Raw genomic sequence first — 20,053 nt, forward strand, 5'->3', positions numbered from 1 at the left:
TATTAGTCAGTACTACTCTGGAAAATTTCTTCTTAAACTTGATACACTTAGGCATATTTATGGGTCAGAACTAAAATCACTTTTATCTTTATGGCATGCAGGAAATTTTTCATACATATGGTTTTTTCTGTGGGGTGTGTGTGTGTGTGTGATGCTTGTATTCTACCACTATATCCCCTATCCTTTTTGAGACAGAGTCTCACTAAGTTAACCAGGTTGGGCTCCAAATTGCAATCCTCCTATCTCAGCTTCACCAAGTAGCTGTGATTATAGGCATACACCACCACACCTGGCTTTCTTCCTCCCTTTGTAGTCAGTTTATGGGGCACTTTTTGCCTTCTGGGATAATTTGTTTAAAATGAATCAGGGGTCACATAAAAAGAAATTTTAGAGCATCTTACTAAGTGCCTAGAACAAGAAATAGTTGCTAAATGAATAAATAGCATGAAATAGTTAATATAAACATAGCTGAAGCAGAGGTAGGAGGATTGTAGGTTCGAGCCCAGGTTGGGCAATTTAGCAACTTAGTGAGATACTGTCTCAAAATGAAAACTTAAGAGCTGGGTATATAGCACCATGTAAAGGCCTAGGGTTCAACCCCCTGTGCCATGAAAACAAACAACTAAAATCATAGTTGAAGGAAATGCTGCATTTATTTACTTAAGGGAAGAGGTTCTAGGAGACAAGCAGTTCTATGCTTTGGTTTAGTCTGACCTTAAGCAAGAGTCTTGTCTCTGGCCCATTAATGGTAAGAGGTGAATTACATACTATGAAAAGGTATGTGATAGTGAGGTAAAACTGCACTGAATTGAAGGGTTGGAATGGATTAGGTACAGTTTTAGACTTCAAGTTAAGTTTGAGTTTCATTACATTTAAATTGAGAGGTGAAATATATATTAAAGCCATGAGATACACCTGTAGCATTATAGGGGCAAACAAAAGACTCTGATGATTTTAGTTCATTTTGTGTAAATGTGAATATAAATCTCATAAAGGAGCAGTACAAGAAATACAAGTACTGATCGTTATGTGTGTGATGCTAGTCAGTATTGAGTTATAAGAATCAAAAATATTTTGATATTTGCTTCTTTTAGATCCTAAAGGTGAATAAAAGTGCTGATCCCTGTCAGGCATGGTGTCACATGCATATAATCCCAGCAATCAGGAGGCTGAGACAGGAGGATTGCTTCAAAATTGGAGGCCAGCCTGGGCTACATAATGAGTTCAAGGCCAGCCTGAACTACATAGTGAGACCCTGTCTTGGTGGAAAAAATTGGTGATCCAAGGATTTTAAAGGCTCATATTCAACCTAAGTAATGAACAGTCCTTGTTTCAGCTGTCAAAATGAACTTGAATGAAGCTTCACTGATTCTTACAGACAAATGAAGACTTGCTTCTCTTTTAAATGCAGTTTATCTTATGGTTTATCCCTTGTTATCCTAGGATGAGAAAATGTCAGAATCTACAGTGGATGCCTTCCAAAGCCTACCTTCAGAAGCAAGCTAAAGGTAATGTTGTCTAAAGGTCTTCCCCCAAATACTTCCTGCTTTCGTGTCATATAGCTACTTAAGTTGAGTATAAAGAAAATAGTAGGGGTTTCTTTCTTGTAAAATTAGTTATTGAACCTAGTTGGTAGGTCTGTGGGAGTTCATTTGACTCTTCCCTGTATTTTGGGATATGTTTGAAATTTTCCTAGAATAATAAAAGTATATCTTATTCATCTGATCAACGCGGCATTAATTCCTTGAGTCTTCCAGTGCCAGCTTTAGCTACAGGAAAATGAGAACAGGATTATGTTACATTTCTATAGGTCTGTTTAAATTTTTTCTCACTTGTAGATGGGTGATCTTCTTGTTTTGTTCCCCAGCTGTGAAAAAGAAAGAGAAAAAGTCTAAAACCAGTGAAAAGAAGGAGAGCACTGTTGTGAAGAATGTGGTAGACTCTAATCAGAAACCTCCCCCCTCAGCACGAGAGGATCCTGCCCCAAAGAAAAGCAGTAGCGAACCTCTGCCAAGAAAGCCAGTGGAAGAGAAGAGCGAAGATGGGAGTGCCTCTGTTCCAGGGCCTGAATCCAAACAAGTCGCCACTCCAGCTTCCAGAAAGTCCAGCAAGCAGGTCTCCCAGCCAGCTCCCGTCATCCCCCCTCAGCCATCTACCACAGCACCACCACGAAAGGAAGTTCCCAAGACCACACCAAGTGAGCCCAAGAAAAAACAGCCTCCACCCCCAGAGTCAGGTGAGGGAAGAAGGCAGGAAGGAGGGATGATTCTAGGTGCTAAGAAAGAAACCCTCGTGTCTGAAACCGCATTTGGAAACCTGAGAGAAAGCCTTCAAGAAAATTAACTCTTTTTAAATTAACTACTATATAATAATAAGGAAATAGAAGCCAAAAAAGTTAGGTTACACATACTGTCTTAATTTCCTGTTTGAAGGCTTTTAAAAAAAAAAAAAAAGTCTCTTCACAGGCCAGTCCATCCTAACACAGTCAATGCCATCACCTGACTGCAATCTATTTTGAATTCTTTAGGTCCAGAGCAAAGCAAGCAGAAAAAAGTGGCTCCTCGCCCAAGTATCCCTGTAAAACAAAAACCAAAAGAAAAGGTGAGGAGGGCCTTTGTTTCTCTGCCATTTCTCAGAGATGCATTCTGTTCAGTAGGTAAAAGCCTTGTCCTTGACATCTGCATGATTGAGAGAAACTGCTTTCCTGTTTCTGTGTAGATAGGCGATGAATTTCTTGAACTAATTTTAGGGTCAAGTTTAAGCCATGTCTTTTTGCTCTCTTGCCCTTTTTTGCTTGCATCTTCTTTATATCCCTGTATGTTGTAGCTTAGGAATTGCTTATTGTTTTTTGCAGTTTTCTCAATGTGCTTTAACAATATTTGTTTATAAAAATCATCCTTACATGTCTACTATTTTGATTTATTATAGACAGAGACCGGATTTCAGAATTCTCTGAAGATTACTTTTGTTTTGTTTTGTTTTGTTTTTGTTTTTTTTCCGATACCAGGAATCAAACTCACGACCTTGCGCTTGCCAGGCAGACACTGTGCCACTGAGCTAAATCCCAGCCCCGTTTGTTTTATTTTTTTGAGACAGGGTCTTGCGATGTAGTTCAGGCGGTCTTTGACTCACTGTATAGCCCAGATTGGCCTTGAACTCAAGGATAATCCTCCTGCCTCAGCCTCCCAAGTGCTGGGATTACAGACATGCTGCACAGCACACCTGGTGAAGATTACTTTTCTATTTCTATAGAATACTTATGTTAAAAATAGGTTTTCCAAATTTAATAAAATTTTGCATTTGCATTATTATCGGTTGCAAATGTAAAGATAAACAAGGTGTGGTTTTGTTTTATTTATTTTTGGTCTTTTTAGACAAGGACTCACTATGTTTCAGGCTTGCCTCAAACTTGTGGCAATCTTCCTGCCTCAACCTCCCAAGTGCTAGAATTGCAGTAGCTTTGTTTTATATTTATCTTGTGTTTCCTTAGGAAAAACCACCTCCAGTCAGTAAGCCGGAGAATGCAGGCACTTTGAACATCCTCAGCACTCTCTCCAATGGCAATAGCTCTAAGCAGAAAATCCCAGCAGATGGAGTCCACAGAATCAGAGTGGACTTTAAGGTAAAATGTTTAGTCATCATGGAGTTTATTGAATGTCATGGCCTTTAAATAGAAAATGGTGCTACTACAGGTGTTGAAAGAGAGGAAATCAGCTCCAACTAGAGGAATAAATAAGAACTACAGCTAGCTGGTGAGTTCAGGTGTTGAGAGCTATAGTCACTGTGAACTAAATGAAGACAAGTCCATTGAAATGCCCTGAGCATTATGTGCGAGAATTACTTCACATAGAAATGAGCAAACCATGATGGTTGCCTGAATTAATAAAATGAAGGAAATTCAGTCCCAATATATCTTTGCTATATATTTAGTAAGAATTGAAGTAGTAGATGAGTTTTATTCTAGCTTATGCCTGAGATTAAAATTTTTTAAACCAGCAGTTATTTTTTGATTCATTAAAATGAAATACTGTTGATGTTCTGATGTCACTATGGTTTTATTCATTTCGTACTTATTTTGTCGTTGTAAAACTTTTCTAAGTGATCTCTCTCTCTCTCTCTCTGTCCCCCCTCTTTCTCCACTGCCACTGGCCTCCCCAACAGGAGGATTGTGAAGCAGAAAATGTATGGGAGATGGGAGGCTTAGGAATCTTGACCTCTGTTCCTATAACACCCAGGGTGGTTTGCTTTCTCTGTGCCAGCAGTGGGCATGTGGAGGTAAGGTATCCTGCTCTTTTTGTATCGTAGGAAGTGTAACAGTGGATTATTTTGCTGTGAATGAAAGAAATTGTTGTATTCTCCTTTACTGGCATTAGGCAGCAGGTACTATTTTCCTGTTTAAACCAGCTAGTGAGATATTTTTAAGTTTTTTAAAAGTTTGGGAAGAATCTGGTACTTTTTAGACAAGCACGTAGTCTTGTCTTTTAGAATTCAGCCTGGAGAGTTCTGATTTTTCTGCTGAATGTCCAGACATGGGAGAAATTGTAAGTGTTCTATAAAGAGAGGTTGTTAGTGATTGTTTCATATTAACTGTCAAAGCTCTCAGCAGTTAGTTCCAAAAAGGAACAATGAGAAGAACCCTGTAGAAATGCATACTTTCTCATGGTGGAAAAAGAAATCACATTTTCTGAATGTGTTGTTGACAAATACTGTATGTGTTAATCTTTAAAACAGGTACAGTATACCCTCTAACCCAGCAGTTGCAGTCTGGGTGTTATCTTCTATCTAGTAATTAGAAAAATTGGCAAACATGAGAGAGAATTTATTTCAGCATTTTCATGATAAAAAACTGAAAAACAACTCAAAAGCCCATCAGTAGGGAGCCTTAGGTAAAAGAATTACAGCAACTGGGCATGGTGGCACATACGTGTAATCCCAGCACTCTGGGAGACTGAGGGAGGAGGATCATCATGTGTTTGAAGCCAATCTGGCCTATATAGGGAGACCCTGTCTCAGAAAATTTTTAAAAAAAGAAAATTTTAGGATGCTTGTAATCTCATCACTCAGGAAGCAGAGGCAGGAGAATTACTGTGAGTTCACTAACAGCCGGGGCTACATAGTGAGTCCAAAGCCAGCCTAAACTACAGAGCAACACCCTGTCTCGAATAAAGATAGGAAGCCAGGTGTACTGATACATACCTATGATCCCAACACTTAGGAGGCTGAGGTAGGAGGATTACTGGGGCTTTGAGTCCAGCCTGGGCTATATAGTGAGTTCAACGCTAGTCTGAACTGCATTGTGAGATCTTGTCTCAAAGAAAAAAAATTTAAATTTAAATTTAAATTTTAAAAAAAAGCCTGGCACAGTGCCGCACACCTGTAATTCCAGCACTTGGGAGGCTGAGTCAGGAGGATCATTGCAAATTTGAGACCAGCCTGGGCTACAAAGTGAGCTCAAGGCCAGCCTGAACTGCACAGTGAGACCCTGTCTCAAAAAGACCCCCCAAAATATTTATTTATTTATTTATTTATTTATATAGAGAAAGAGAATCTGGAAGGATTCACACCAAAATATTAAGAGCATGGTTGGATTATGGGCAAACTTTGTTTTCCGTGTCTTCAGCTTTTTTAGTTTTTTGCAGTGAATATGAGAAAGAATAAAAATGGTAGCATGATATTAAATAAACAGTATTTTGTCATTCACAAAGGATATAACCCAGACCCATCCCACACAGTTCTCAAATTTACGCCCTATCTTGGTGGGGATATAGCTCAGTGGCACAAGCACCTGCCTGGCAAGCACAAGGTCCTGAGTTCAATTCCCGGTACCAAAAAAAAAAATTTTTAAAACATCAAATTTACTTAGCTAAATCTTTATTTCATAAAATATGTACTCAGTGGTCAAAAGACCTGGTTGAAATCTGGATTTTGAGCAAGCAAGGCCACTTACTTACTAGGTAAGAGATTGAGTTCTGCTCACTGCTATTTTAAATTATGCATTAGCAAAATTATAGGTTGTTAACATGTACAAGGCTCAGGCTTCAACCCTCTGTACTCCCCCAAATGTTCCTTGATATTCATTCATTATGCAGATATTTTCCTTGTGCCTGTTAGGAACAAACAAGATTTTTGATAAGTGATAAGAGTTGTTTTGGATATCACCAAGACTAGAAATATTTCATTTACAAATGCCAAAGGTCTTCTGTATAATTTTGTCTTCTCATGTACACTACTCACAAGAATAATTCAACAGCATGTTGTTGCACAGTTCAGCTCTGATTAAATGATATATTTTTAGGATGTAATAGTTTTAATGTAAATCATGTATGTTGTTCACTGCAATTTCTAGGGTTCCTAGAAACTTAATTAGGGGATGACAAGCACACTACTAAAACATGACCAATACATGACAAATTCTCCATTTGAATTTTAAAACTTTTCATGTTGATGTGATTTCAGATTTATACAAAAACTATATTTTATATTTTCTTTATTTCTTTCTATGAATATATTTTATAGAATAAGAAATATGTATGTATACATGTTAAATACCAACATACTTTTTCTAAAACTCTGAAAGCAAGTTGTAGACGTATGCCCTTTTGCTTCTAGCTACAATAGCATATGTTTCCTAAAATCAAGGATACCCCATTATCTAACACAACGTCATTACCAAAACCAGGAAATAAACATTTGAGCATTACTGTTGTTTATAGACCTCATTTAGATTTGACCAATTGTCTCAGTAATTTCTTTTTGGCAATAGACAATTCTGGGTTATCCTCAATAGCACGTTTGAAAATCCTGTATGAAAATGACTTCTTTAAAGGTGACTTATTTTAAAATTACAAATGGAAAGGGTAAAAGCAGCTTACAGTTGTACTTTTAGCACCCTTCCTGTCTTCCTGTATTCATTCCCATATTCTTTGTTTATATTCTCATGGTTCTTAGCACATTCCATTAAATCTTATATTTATTTTTTGCTTTATAATTGTTATTATTACTGTGTCCCCTGAATATCCTGTATTACCCAGTTTATACCAAATTCAATATATTGAATTAAATACAGGTTGAGTAATTCTTATCTGAAATGTTTGAGTTTTTTGGGTTTAAAAAACATTTTGGAATATTTCATTATTGAGATAGCTTAGGGATAAGACCCAAGCCTAAATATGAAGTTCATTTGTTTCATATATACCTTACACATAACCTGCAGGCAATTTTATGTGATATTTTTAATAATGTTATGCTTGAAACAAAGTCTGTATATTAAACTTGAAGCTCAGGTATGGAATTTTCCACTTGTAGCAGTTTTGGATGTCAGATTTTCAGGTTATGAATGCTCAACCTGAATATGCCAATGGAGCCTAAAGTCCAAAGTGTGTTATATGGTTGATATTTTTTTCCACATGTAATTTGATACACTTCTGTGTTCCCATCTTCTTGCTGTAGTTTGTGTATTGCCAAGTGTGTTGTGAGCCCTTCCATAAGTTTTGTTTAGAGGAGAGCGAGCGCCCTCTGGAGGACCAGCTGGAAAATTGGTGTTGTCGTCGCTGCAAGTTTTGTCATGTTTGTGGAAGGCAGCATCAGGCTACAAAGGTACAGCATTTAGTAATAGAACTATTAGAGTATATTTAAACTCTTTATTTCTGCCTTCTAATGTAGTGTTGTATCTGTATTTTTTGCTGTATGCTTTTCTTTGTTTTATTCATTGGGTATAGTCAGTTGCTTGATTTTGTGCTTTAATTTTGAGAATATTGGAAAGATGACTTTGGAAAAACCCAAAAACAAGTAAAATCTGGGCTGGGGATTTAGCTCAGCAGCACAGCACCTGCCTGGCAAGCGCAAGGTCATGAGTTCGATTCCCGGTACCGGAAAAAAACCAAAACAAAAACAAAAACAAGTAAAATCTATCTAATCAGACTACTTAGCACTTACTGCCTTTGGCAGGAAGTACATCTCTACAACTTAGTTGTGAGTAAAGAAGGTATGGAAATTTAAACTGTTAGTGATGTTCTGTACTTCCTTAAAGATAAATATGAAAAGGGGTGCTAAGTAATAGTTGTTTAGCGAAGGTGATGTGACGGCCATTTTTGCCAACATATTTTTCTGCAGCAGCTGCTGGAGTGTAATAAGTGCCGAAACAGCTATCACCCTGAGTGCCTGGGACCAAACTACCCCACCAAACCCACAAAGAAAAAGAAAGTTTGGGTGAGAACGAATATTATGCTGCTTTGAAAAGAATCATCATGGCTTGGTCTGGTTCACATAACATGTAAAAATAGGAGTACCCTTGTTTGGGGATGTCAGTATAATAATTTTTTTTTTTGCTTTATTGTTAAGAAAAGTCATCTCAGTAAAGAACTCAAATATGCAAATGAATTGTGATTGATTTTTTTTTTTTTTTTTTAAAGAAGAAATTAAGAAATCCCTATTGAATTCCTTCTTTTCCAGATCTGTACCAAGTGTGTTCGCTGCAAGAGCTGTGGATCTACAACTCCAGGCAAAGGGTGGGATGCACAGTGGTCTCATGACTTTTCCCTGTGCCATGACTGTGCCAAACTCTTTGCTAAAGGTAACCGTGAAATTCAGTTTTGCCTATGTTTGGTGCTTTGAAGGTAAACTGTCTACTCCAGTGGAATGAAATAGAAGGTCTTACTCTTCATGGTAGGGGTGCTGTTTAGATATGTTACCACTTTCCTATTCCTGATCTTTCTTATACGTAGACAACTTAGCAACTGGGAATGTTTTTATTAGTTTACGTGGGAAGAAGCTGGGGAGATTTTTATTACAGCTAACTGCAAACAGACGTTGTAAGCTGGCAAAGCCGAGCGTGGTACATATACATTTGATTACATCAGAAATGGCTTTAGGTAGTACTTAGTACATTTTATCTTAATAATTATGCTAGGAAAAAAGTTCTAACAGATTAAACCCATTAATGTACTTATTTATGATACTGACTGTATAGTCACTATTAAAGTTATTTTAAGTAGAATATGCAGGTCAATTTAATGAGGTCTGTTAAGAAATAATAGAGGAAGCCTAGCACTTTGGAAGCTGAGGCAGGATTGTAAATTTGAGTTCCACCAGGGCAACTTAGTGTGACCCCCCCCCCCCCCCCCAAAAAAAAAAAACCACCCGCGCCCTCCCCGACCCGACCGTTCACCCTCCGAGACGCGACCTCAGATCAGACGTGGCGACCCCCCCCCCCCGCCAAAAAAAAACTGGAGGTGTATCTTAGTGGTAGAGTACCCCTGGGTTCTACCCTAGTACTGAAAGAAATAATAAGGGATACATGGATAAAGCAAATGGATGAAGGCTGTGGATAGAATTGATTTAGGAAGTTCTGCTCTAAACTCTAATGTAAAAACACTAAGAATCAGGAAAAAGTTTAACTTTTTGAGTCACATATTGCCACTTTTTAAAAATTTAAACATTTCTTTCAAATGCTTGAGATATATATTCTCTTTTCCATTCTTTTTCTATTACGTTATTTTTTAAATCTACCCTCATGACTTTTAGAATGAATTCTAAAAAAGAGAACTAGTGGTATATATGAAGCTTTCTTAGGAGCGTTCTAGGAACTTAAGAACATTCCATAGATCTGTGCTGTCGTTAGACTACAGATTTTAGATTGAGTTGGCAAGGGCCTTAAAAGCAAGGGTGTGAGCCAAAGCACTGCTGTAAACTTTGCTCTGCTTTCAGGAAACTTCTGCCCTCTCTGTGATAAGTGTTACGATGATGATGACTACGAGAGTAAGATGATGCAATGTGGGAAGTGCGACCGCTGGGTCCATTCCAAATGTGAGAATCTTTCAGGTACAGAAGGTTGGAGTCTTTTTATTACAGTTTTCTTTCTTTCTAAGTACTACTACACTCACAGCCTCCAGAATATATAAACTTAAAATTATGATAGTGTTACTTGAAGTCTTCTTAAGTTTATTCTTGGTCTGTAAAATAAGCAGTATTGCGTTGTTTTGCTCATTTCTCTTGACCACATCCCCTTTATTTATTTGCTGTCTTTTGTGCATACCCTATCTAATTGGTTCTCTAATAACCAAATCCTGGGTTAGTATTAATTATGTCCCTTTTTGAAATAAGTATGTGATGTCCTACAGGATAATTAGCGTCTTAGTGCATTTCCTGACATACAATAGAGTGACCTCTTCTCCCTCTTTCCCTCTCTTCAGAGGACATCATCGTAAGTTTTTGTTTTCCTAGATGAGATGTATGAGATTCTGTCTAATCTGCCGGAAAGTGTGGCCTATACTTGTATCAACTGTACAGAACGGCACCCTGCAGAGTGGCGCCTGGCCCTTGAAAAAGAGTTACAGATTTCTCTGAAGCAAGTTCTAACAGCCTTGTTGAATTCTCGGACCACTAGCCATTTGCTACGCTACCGGCAGGTAGGCCACAGGTCCACTTTGTTTCCGAGATACCATTTTTCTGTGTGTTTACCTAGTAATGGGTTGAGGGGTTTGTTTGGTTTCATTCTTTTTTAGTTTTAGAGTTACTTGTTTTGGTCTTAACTATTTCAAAAATTTTTAGAAACTAGGGCAAGAACTTCTTTGGAGTAAGAAATAGGAAGGAACCATATCTTCAAAGGCCCCATTTCCACAATAAGAAATCTGGGTTTTATCCTCTAATGGTGATGAGGAGATAATGAAGGACTTCCCTCACAAGAGTAACCTGATCAGAGTAGCTTTTTAGAAAAAAAAATTATTCTTACTGGAATAGAGAGAGTTAGAAACCCTAGAAGCAGAAACAGCTTGGAAGCAGTTACAGCAGTCAACTTGATAACTGTTGCTTTTTGTCCATGTGAGTTGTGAACTATACATCTCTAAAGCAGTTATTTGAAACACAAGGAATGCTGTTGGAAGAATCACCTAAATAACTTATAACTCACTTGAATTAAGGTTATCGTTTTTATAAAACTCCCTTTTTTGAGTAGGAAAATTGGCTGTTATCTATGTTGTACTTAAAAAGAATTGAACAGTTTTAGGGGCTGGGAATGTAGCTCAGCAGCATAGCAGCTGCCTGGCAAGCACAAGGCCCCAAATTCAATTCCTGGTATCCCAAGAAAGAGAACAGTTTTGATTTTCATTCTAGATTTGGAAATTATCAAGCAAAACTTTGAAGTTAGCCTAGCTAAACTAATAGATATAAGGCTTATTTTTTCTATTTGAGAAATTATTTTCATGGTCTTGTGTTTTATATGAATATTCAATACCATTTTTAATAATTTTAATAAAATTTGCATGGATGTCTCATTTTTAGTACTAGATAAAATTACCTATGTGTCCATCCAACTATCCCCATCTGTCCATTCATCCATTCATCCATCCATCCCTCTCTTTACTGGTACAGGCTGCCAAGCCTCCAGACTTAAATCCTGAGACAGAAGAGAGTATACCTTCCCGTAGCTCCCCAGAAGGACCTGATCCACCAGTTCTTACTGAGGTCAGCAAGCAGGATGACCAGCAGCCTTTAGACCTGGAAGGAGTCAAGAGGAAAATGGACCAGGGGAACTACATATCCGTGGTATGTCTCTACGACAAAACACCAGTTTCAAACACCAATTTAGCTTCCTTACATCTTTGAGAGATGAGACTGAGTTAAAAATTATTTGTATTGCTTTTAGAAATGTCATGCAGCTTTAGATATCTAAAAATATAAACAGCTCCATGTTTTGGAAGAAGAGTTGTGCCAGAATATGTCTTTAAATGATATATTTATCTCGCTTTCATCTGCAAACTATTTTTATATTAAGAGAAAACATGAGCCAGGCATGGTGGTGCATGCTTGTAATCCCAGCACTGGGAGACTTAAGGCAGGAGGATGGTTGCAAGTTCAAAACCAGCCTGGGCTACATAAAGTGAGCTCAAGGCCAGCATGAATTGAATAGCAAGACTCTCTCTCAAAAAGACCCCCCCCAAAAAAGAGAGAGAGAAAGAAAACATGAACTAGTTTTGGGGGAAATGCTAATGTGAAGGTAATTGATTCTTCCCTTTGAGTTTAGTTCTGTCTTCCTTTATAGGATTTATAGATAGAAATCTTTTATACTTTTAAAAATATATAGCAGTGACCATTTATTATTTCATGGTCCGTGTGCTATTCAGTTGTTTTGTTCCTCTTGTCTAAATGAAAGATTGTAAACCTGTTTGGATAACGTCATGATAGTGCTGATTTGTTTGCCTTCTTGCCTGTTAGCCTGGCATCTCTTGATGCCATAAGTTCATTGGGATTTGAATCCTAAAGCTTCAGTCAAAGAGAAGTTGCAGTGTTTTAAACAGGGTCTGAGTTTTCTGTTCGAATTTGTGCTAAGGAAGGAAAAGGAACTGACTTTAAGAGCATATTGTTTTATGAGTAATTAATGTTTTATTTTTACATACAGTTGGAGTTCAGTGATGATATAGTGAAGATCATTCAAGCAGCAATCAATTCAGATGGAGGGCAGCCAGAGATTAAAAAAGCCAACAGCATGGTCAAGTCCTTCTTTATTCGGGTGAATCATATTAATATTTCCTGTTTTTAATGTTTATCTATGAGTAAATGCTCCGTGAATACAGTGGACTTACTCCTTCATTTTGGCACATTTCGGTTTAATTTGTTTACCTGATTCTTTGGGAAGAAGTTGGTAAAGTTGCCGGAGTGGATAAACCTTTGCCTTGGTGCCCTGAACTTAACCTTCTATTAACAGAATCTCGTGTAAAGATGTTGGTTTTTTATGTGGTTCACATGTTTACATTCTGTTTGTTTTTCTTTAGCAAATGGAACGAGTTTTTCCATGGTTCAGTGTCAAAAAGTCCAGATTTTGGGAGCCAAATAAAGTATCAAGCAAGTAAGTCAGTGGCTTTTTTTTCTCATCAGGTAGAAATCCAAGAGTTGTCAGATTTCTATATTGAGGTTTCTGAATTTTAATATTAAAAAATGAATCAATTGAAATGCCTGGTTAGTGTTGGTTTGGAGTATACCTTTAATGTGTGTAGCTTATTCTGTCTTGTTCTTTACTTTTGTAGATATTTATTATATTTTAGGGAGCTTTACTTAACTGGTGGCATGTGGGACAGTACATTTGTGATATAGCTGTAGAGTTGGCCTTGTTCTTACTGGGCTCTGTTTTACTTAGTTCATACAGTGCTCTCTGCTGCTCTTGATTCTCCATATTTCACCTTTAATTTTTAATCTCAGTAAATTCTTTTGATTTTTGGTAAGATAAGTTCATCGTTTGTTCTTAGAAGTTTAGCCAAGAGTTACATATTGGAAGTATAATTTTTTAAATTTTAAAGTCCTGTGTACTGTGTACTTAGGCTATTTTCAAGTTCTGTGACTTGTTTTTACATTCTGTGAGTAGCCATTACATGGGTCCAAGACCTGGTGATACCAAGAATTTCATTATTTTGTACAGTTCTAGGTGTATTGTAGGAGTTCAATAAATACTTGTTGAATCAATTATTTTCAGCAGTGGGATGTTACCAAACGCAGTGCTTCCACCTTCACTTGACCATAATTATGCTCAGTGGCAGGAGCGAGAGGAAAACAGCCACACTGAGCAGCCTCCTTTAATGAAGAAAATCATTCCAGCTCCCAAACCCAAAGGGCCTGGAGAACCAGACTCACCAACTCCTCTGCATCCTCCTACACCACCAATTTTGAGTAAGGCATCATATAAAGAGTTATTGTTTAGATGCAAACGATGGATTTTGGGAATCTAAATTTAATAGACAGTGATACCTTGGTTGTGGAACAGCTCCAAGCTCAAACTTTCCACTACTCAAACAGCAAGAGTTGAAAAAAATCTGCTCATTGTTCGTAACTTTGCTGAATCGTCGAACTGAAAATCCAGCTTGAGAAAACCTGTATAGACCAAGAGTGAGTCACGCTTCATGTCTTGTTGCAGACACAGAGAAGTGACGTTTTAGTCTAAGTGCCACTCTTGCCCAGCAACCTATAGTGCTTGTGATAATATGTTCATCGTTGTGCTTTCTTTTTTCCTGCGCTTTATTTGCATAAAAGAGCATAACCTTGGCTCCAGTGAAAGTTAACAATACCAGTACAATACAATACCCTCTAAAAGGAGGGCTGGGGATATAGCTCAGTGTCACAGTGCCTGCATGGCAAGCATGAGGCCATAAGTTTGATTCCTGGTACCAAAAAAAAAAAAAGCTAAGAGGAAAATTGTGAAAACTACGATACAGTTAAAGAAAGAAATCATTGCAAAATTTGTTAAAGTCCTAGAAAAATGAATTTGTAAGGGTAATTTTTTGGCTTCAGAATCAATTATTTGGTTTTCCATTATTTCTGGGAAAAATATGTTCAGTTCTCAAACTTTTCAGTGTTCAAACACAAATTTGGAATGAATTGGGTTCGACAACCAAGGTATCACTGTACTTGTTATTAGAAAGGAACTTACAAGTCATCCTTTAAAAGTAATGAAAATCAATATTTTTGTTTCACCTGGGATATTAACAAGGCTTTGGTATAAATACTCTTGAGTATTACAACATGAATGGTGAGATAGCATAACTTTGAAGACTTTTTGAAAGTATTTTATAAAAAGCTGAATTACTTTTTTTTTTCCTGGAACTCAGACACAGTATTGCCAGTTTTAACTGGATATCTTTGGGGTTCTCAGGTACCGATAGGAGTCGAGAAGATAGTCCAGAGCTGAACCCACCCCCAGGAATAGAAGATAATAGACAGTGTGCATTATGTTTGATGTATGGTGATGACAGTGCTAATGTAAGTAGTTTGGGACCTCAGATCCTTCTTAATAGACACCTCACATAAACTTTTTGTCCTTTGTGTCAACACTTGATGACTGGGTACCATTTGTTTAATGAATGTTTGTCAGTTCTTGGTACTTAACTTTTTTTAACTGAGTTAGTTGATTTAAAAGATCACTTGCTATAAATTAACCTACTGATATTTAGTACTTCCAGTGGAAGTTCTTCAGAAAGATTCTTGTGAAAGTCAGTAAAATGTAAGTTCCATATTAAAATGCTTGTGTTTAATGTAAAATAACAGAGTGGTTAACCCTAGTTCTTATAGGCTATCTAGATTCATTACTGTGCTTAACTATACTTACAGACCTCAGCAAGTAGCTTAAATTCTGACCTTCAGTTTATCTGTAAAATGAAGATAATAATGCTGACAGTAATTGTGAGGATTAAAAAGCGTAATAGTCTGAGAGAATTGGCTTTGAAATATAAAGTCAGTGCATGGTTGTATAAGCTTACCAGCTACTGCTCATTTTTTAATTCTATAGTTATAGAAAATGTTTCCAACCTATGAAAAAAGTAATCTAGAATAGAAAGGAAGGAAGTAGAAACAGAAACATTAAAAAAAGCATTGTGATCTAAATTAAAGAATTACAGTTACTTTCATGAGGTTGTCTTGACTGAGGTAAAGCAAAAACCAAGGAAAACATTTTTTGGCATTGTACCCTCTAAGAAAAAAAATCTCTTTATTTCATAGGATGCTGGCCGTTTATTATACATCGGCCAGAATGAGTGGACACATGTAAATTGTGCTTTGTGGTCAGCAGAGGTGTTTGAAGATGATGATGGATCATTAAAGAATGTGCATATGGCTGTGATCCGGGGCAAGCAGCTGGTAAGAATTCCGTGGGTAAACTTTATGACAGATTCCGGCTCAATTTGTGCATGTTCTTTCTCTGGAGGAATGCAGCCTCACAGGGGCTTTTCACAATGGTTTAAGAGTAGTAAGCCAGCCGGGGCTGGGGATTTAGCTCAGCGGCACAGCGCCTGCCTGGCAAGAGCAAGGTCATGAGTTCAATTCCTGGTACCAGACAAAAAAAACAAACAAACAAACAAAAAAGAGTAGTAAGCCAGCAAGTGTTAGAATAGGTTGTAGGCAGGTTGCTATTCTGACGCTTGGAAGGGGGATACAAAAGAAATAGAAAATAAAGTATTATGTAATTTGGGAGATGATTCAGATATATGAGAAAATTGTCTATTTAAAGGGATTTAGACTAAGTTATCTTAAAGGCCCCAGTTGAATCAGTATTCTGAGGTTCCACAGAGTAAATTCATAAAATATATACATAGAGAAAGGATGTGGCGCCAGGCATGGGGCTTCTCAGAAGGCTAACACAGGAGTTCAAGGCAACTTAGCAGGATTCTATCCCAAAAACAAAAGAAAAAAGAAGAAGAAAATAGCAGCTGAGAGCAATCAGAAAAGGCATTGATGAAGTAAAAACTCTAAAGCTATATTTTAAAGGAGGAGGGAAAATGATGGATTATCAAAGAGAAACTAACCAATAAATAAAACAGCACATGCCAAAAAGCATAAGTCAGCTGTCTGTAGAACACAAAGAAACAGTCTTGCTGGAGAGGAATCCAGATTGTGACTGTAACAAAATAATATGGTGACATGCAGGGCCAGGTAAAGGAAGCTTTCCGTCATGCTAGTTTGTCATTTGTTAAGGCTAATAACTAAAGAACCATCATGTTTTGGACTAGGAGAGTCTTTGTAGAACCCAGTCACTTTGGGATATAACTTTCTTGCAAGGTGACATCAACGTTGATCTTCAAAGTTTCATGTCTTGTAAATTAATTCTGCATCCTAGAAAAAAACTGTTTTTTTCTCCAAGTTCTAGAGCCAGTTGTAATATTTAAGTTTGATAGTTACAGTGCCTTGTAATAAGAAAGACAAGGTTTGAGGAAGCTCTGTGGCTCATATAATTTCTCTGTAATTCAGCAAGTAACCAATACATAAGATAAATTGTAGAAATCCTAGAACAGAGTGATTCTGTAGAGGAGATGCGGATGTTTTAAAAAATCTGGAAATCTAAATAGGGGCTTATTCTTTTGGGTTTTAGAGATGTGAATTCTGCCAGAAGCCAGGAGCCACCGTGGGTTGCTGTCTCACATCCTGCACCAGCAATTATCATTTCATGTGTTCCCGAGCCAAGAACTGTGTCTTTCTGGATGATAAGAAGGTGTATTGCCAACGACATCGGGATTTGATCAAAGGCGAGGTGAGATGGCTTTAGTTGCTTTTTTGTTGTTTTTAGTGGGTTTTTTTTAAGAGCAATTTTAGGTTCTCAGCAAAACTGAACAGAAAGTGTAAATTTTCTGTATATCCCCTGCCTCTACACACACGCAACTACCCCATTAGCATACTCCCACAAAAGTGACTGATATATTTATCACAATTGGTGAACCTACACTGATACATCTGTATCATCCAGAGGTGGTAGTTGACATTAGGGTACTCTCTTGGTGTGCATTATGGGGTTTGGACAAATATACAATACTATGTATTTGGTTGGAAATGGTGGCACAGTGAAGCTGAGGCAGGAGGATCAAAAGTTCAAGCTCTGTCTGGGCAACTAAAAAAAGGACTGGGGCTATAGCCCACTGTGAAGGCTCTTATTCAATTCCCAGTACCATAAAAAACAAATAAAAATATGTATCTACAGTCATAGTATATGTATTTTCATTGCTCTAGGAATTTTATTTTGCCTGCTTGTCCATTTTTCTCCCTTAACTACTGTACAACTACTGATCTTTTTATATCTCCATGATCTTGCCATTGGAAGTTTCCCATAGTTGGAGTCATATAGTAAATACCCTTTGCAGACTGGGTTCTTGCACTTAGCAACATGCATTTAATTTTCTTTTCATGGCTTATGTGGTTGCTTTTTATGAATTCTCTAGGAAAAGTCTCAGGGGGAAAATTCTGAAAAAGAACAAGGAGGTAAACTCAGTTTTACCTTCATACTGTGTGTTTGTAGACTGATCTTATCATGTGAGAAATAAAGAAATGCTGCTTACAAAACAAGAGCATGATTTTAGAAATATTTCCCTTGTCAACACCAACAACCATGGGTTTTTATTTTAAGGTGGTTCCTGAAAATGGATTTGAAGTTTTTAGAAGAGTGTTTGTGGATTTTGAAGGCATCAGCTTGAGAAGGAAGTTTCTAAATGGCTTGGAACCAGAAAATATCCACATGATGATTGGTATGACCTAGACCGTGGCTACTGGGGAAGGCTGTATTATGATTTGGCCACTTCTTAGTAATCATACAATGACCCCCCTCAGTATCTGCTCTAATCCATTTTTCTTCCCTTGGTCAGGCTCCATGACAATTGACTGCTTAGGAATTCTGAATGATCTCTCTGACTGTGAAGATAAGCTCTTTCCCATTGGATATCAGTAAGTAGTACCATAAAGACAGTAGCCTCCGCAACTCCTTGAGCACCCTAAAATAATGTGCAGGTCATTAAATATAGAGGTGTATTTGTTACCTACATTTAATTGCTACTGAAAATGACTTTTGCTAGTTCTCTGGTTCATCACCTTATAGTTTGGGGCTAAAGAATCATGTCAGGTAACCCAGTTATAGAAGCGAAGGGTTAATGGCATAATTTCAGGATTACTTTCAAATAAAACCTAAATAGAAATCATAGGGCCAGTCCCTTAGATTCTTCTAAGTACCATTCATCTAGATGTTTTCATGGATCAAACATACCATATCTTGCCTGTAATTTTCTTTCTTTTTTTAGGAGTTGGGGAGGTGGTGCTGGGAATCATCATCTGAAGGCTTGAATAGATAAACTTTACTATTAGGTTGAGGAGGCAGAGGCCAAATATAAGAAGGATCAGGTCACAGTATTTCCTAGTCTGTCTTAAAAGATGGACTGTGACAGATCTAGTAATTAGAGACATTATTTTACTGTGCTATTATTTGAGAGAAGTTTTCTAAGGAGTTTTATTTCCATGCTTCCTGTGGGTAGGAAAGCCTGGCAAAGAGGGATATTAGATAAACTACCAAAAGCCTGAGAGCTGTAGGCCTAGCAAGATTAATCATACTGTGCATCTAATTAAAAACAGGAGTCTCAGTACAGGTGCCTAGTTAAGCTGTGTGGAACAGGACTCAGTGACTCTGTTAGTCTATACCCAGAGCAGTACTGGAGTCTTGCTTTTTGAAGAAGAGCCTCAGATCTTCCAGAGATTCACAAGAATAGCTTTCTTCTTTCAAATAGTTCTTTGACTCTGACAGTTCAGGCGGGGCTGGCTTGATCCTAGAATATAGTGTTTTTCTCTTCTGGGTTTTAGTATATTTTATTGTTTGGGGTTCCTGCTTACAGTATAAAATAAAGTAACTTTTTTGGGGGTAATTATTTTATTAGGGGGCTTGGAGGTGGGAAGAAGGGGCTAAAAAGGCGGGTTAGATAGTGAGAGCCGATGTCCTTGGCAGGGCTGGATCTCTGGTTCCACTGTCTCTAAAAGTTCAAATAACATTTTTAAAAACCCCAAAAGTCTTACGTTATTTTCAGAGGACAAAGAAGCAGGAGGACTTCAAAAACCTTGGAGAATCCTCACTATGGGAATCTATGCTGAGAGGACTCACAAAATAAATTCTCTCATTCATAGACTAGGGAACCAAGGACGGGGAAAGGTTTGACAAAAGACAGTTTCTGCTTCTGTCCTCTCACTTGTGATGTTTCTCAATCTGTTGCCAGGTGTTCCCGTGTGTACTGGAGTACCACAGATGCTCGAAAGCGCTGTGTGTACACATGCAAGATAGTAGAGTGCCGTCCTCCCGTAGTAGAGCCAGACATCAACAGCACTGTTGAACACGATGAAAATCGGACCATCGCCCATAGTCCGTCATCATTTACAGGTCCTTAATCCAGATGGGACTTGATTTTGGGCTTTGGGAATATGTAAGATTAGTGGTGTGGAAAAATGTTATTTATTTGTGAGGTCTCCTTTGTTCCGTTTTTGACATTACCTAATAGCTGGGTTTTTACTGGTTCATTTCTTTGCTATTTTAATTGAGTTATTTCCTACCACAGAAAGTTCATCTAAAGAAAGTCAGAGTACAGCTGAAATTTTAAGTCCTCCATCACCAGACCGACCTCCTCATTCGCAAACCTCTAGCTCCTGTTACTATCATGTCATCTCAAAGGTCCCTAGGATTCGAACACCCAGTTACTCTCCTACACAAAGATCCCCTGGCTGTCGGCCATTACCTTCTGCAGGTAAAGGACTTCACTGATCTACTTGGCCCTAAAAGGTC

General features: G+C 37.7%; 1 protein-coding gene across 1 annotated transcript in view; it reads left to right on the plus strand.

The window, feature by feature from the left end:
• The window catches only part of Kmt2a (lysine (K)-specific methyltransferase 2A), a gene marked incomplete at its 5' end in the record, with an annotated part of 83,715 nt that overhangs the window by 40,328 nt on the left and 23,334 nt on the right, over positions 1-20,053 (plus strand). The window contains 21 exon segments of the mRNA XM_005378244.2: positions 1,444-1,508; positions 1,868-2,236; positions 2,528-2,601; positions 3,491-3,622; positions 4,162-4,275; positions 7,450-7,596; positions 8,113-8,208; positions 8,452-8,572; positions 9,706-9,819; positions 10,222-10,406; positions 11,368-11,541; positions 12,395-12,505; positions 12,768-12,841; positions 13,463-13,656; positions 14,636-14,742; positions 15,478-15,615; positions 16,844-17,002; positions 17,870-17,987; positions 18,105-18,183; positions 19,494-19,654; positions 19,830-20,015. Of these exon segments, the coding sequence (XP_005378301.1) occupies positions 1,444-1,508; positions 1,868-2,236; positions 2,528-2,601; positions 3,491-3,622; positions 4,162-4,275; positions 7,450-7,596; positions 8,113-8,208; positions 8,452-8,572; positions 9,706-9,819; positions 10,222-10,406; positions 11,368-11,541; positions 12,395-12,505; positions 12,768-12,841; positions 13,463-13,656; positions 14,636-14,742; positions 15,478-15,615; positions 16,844-17,002; positions 17,870-17,987; positions 18,105-18,183; positions 19,494-19,654; positions 19,830-20,015 (2,918 nt within the window).

This window comes from Chinchilla lanigera, unplaced genomic scaffold (genome assembly GCF_000276665.1).
Source record: "Chinchilla lanigera isolate Chin_1 unplaced genomic scaffold, ChiLan1.0 scaffold00011, whole genome shotgun sequence".
NCBI classification, from domain to species: Eukaryota; Metazoa; Chordata; class Mammalia; order Rodentia; family Chinchillidae; genus Chinchilla; species Chinchilla lanigera.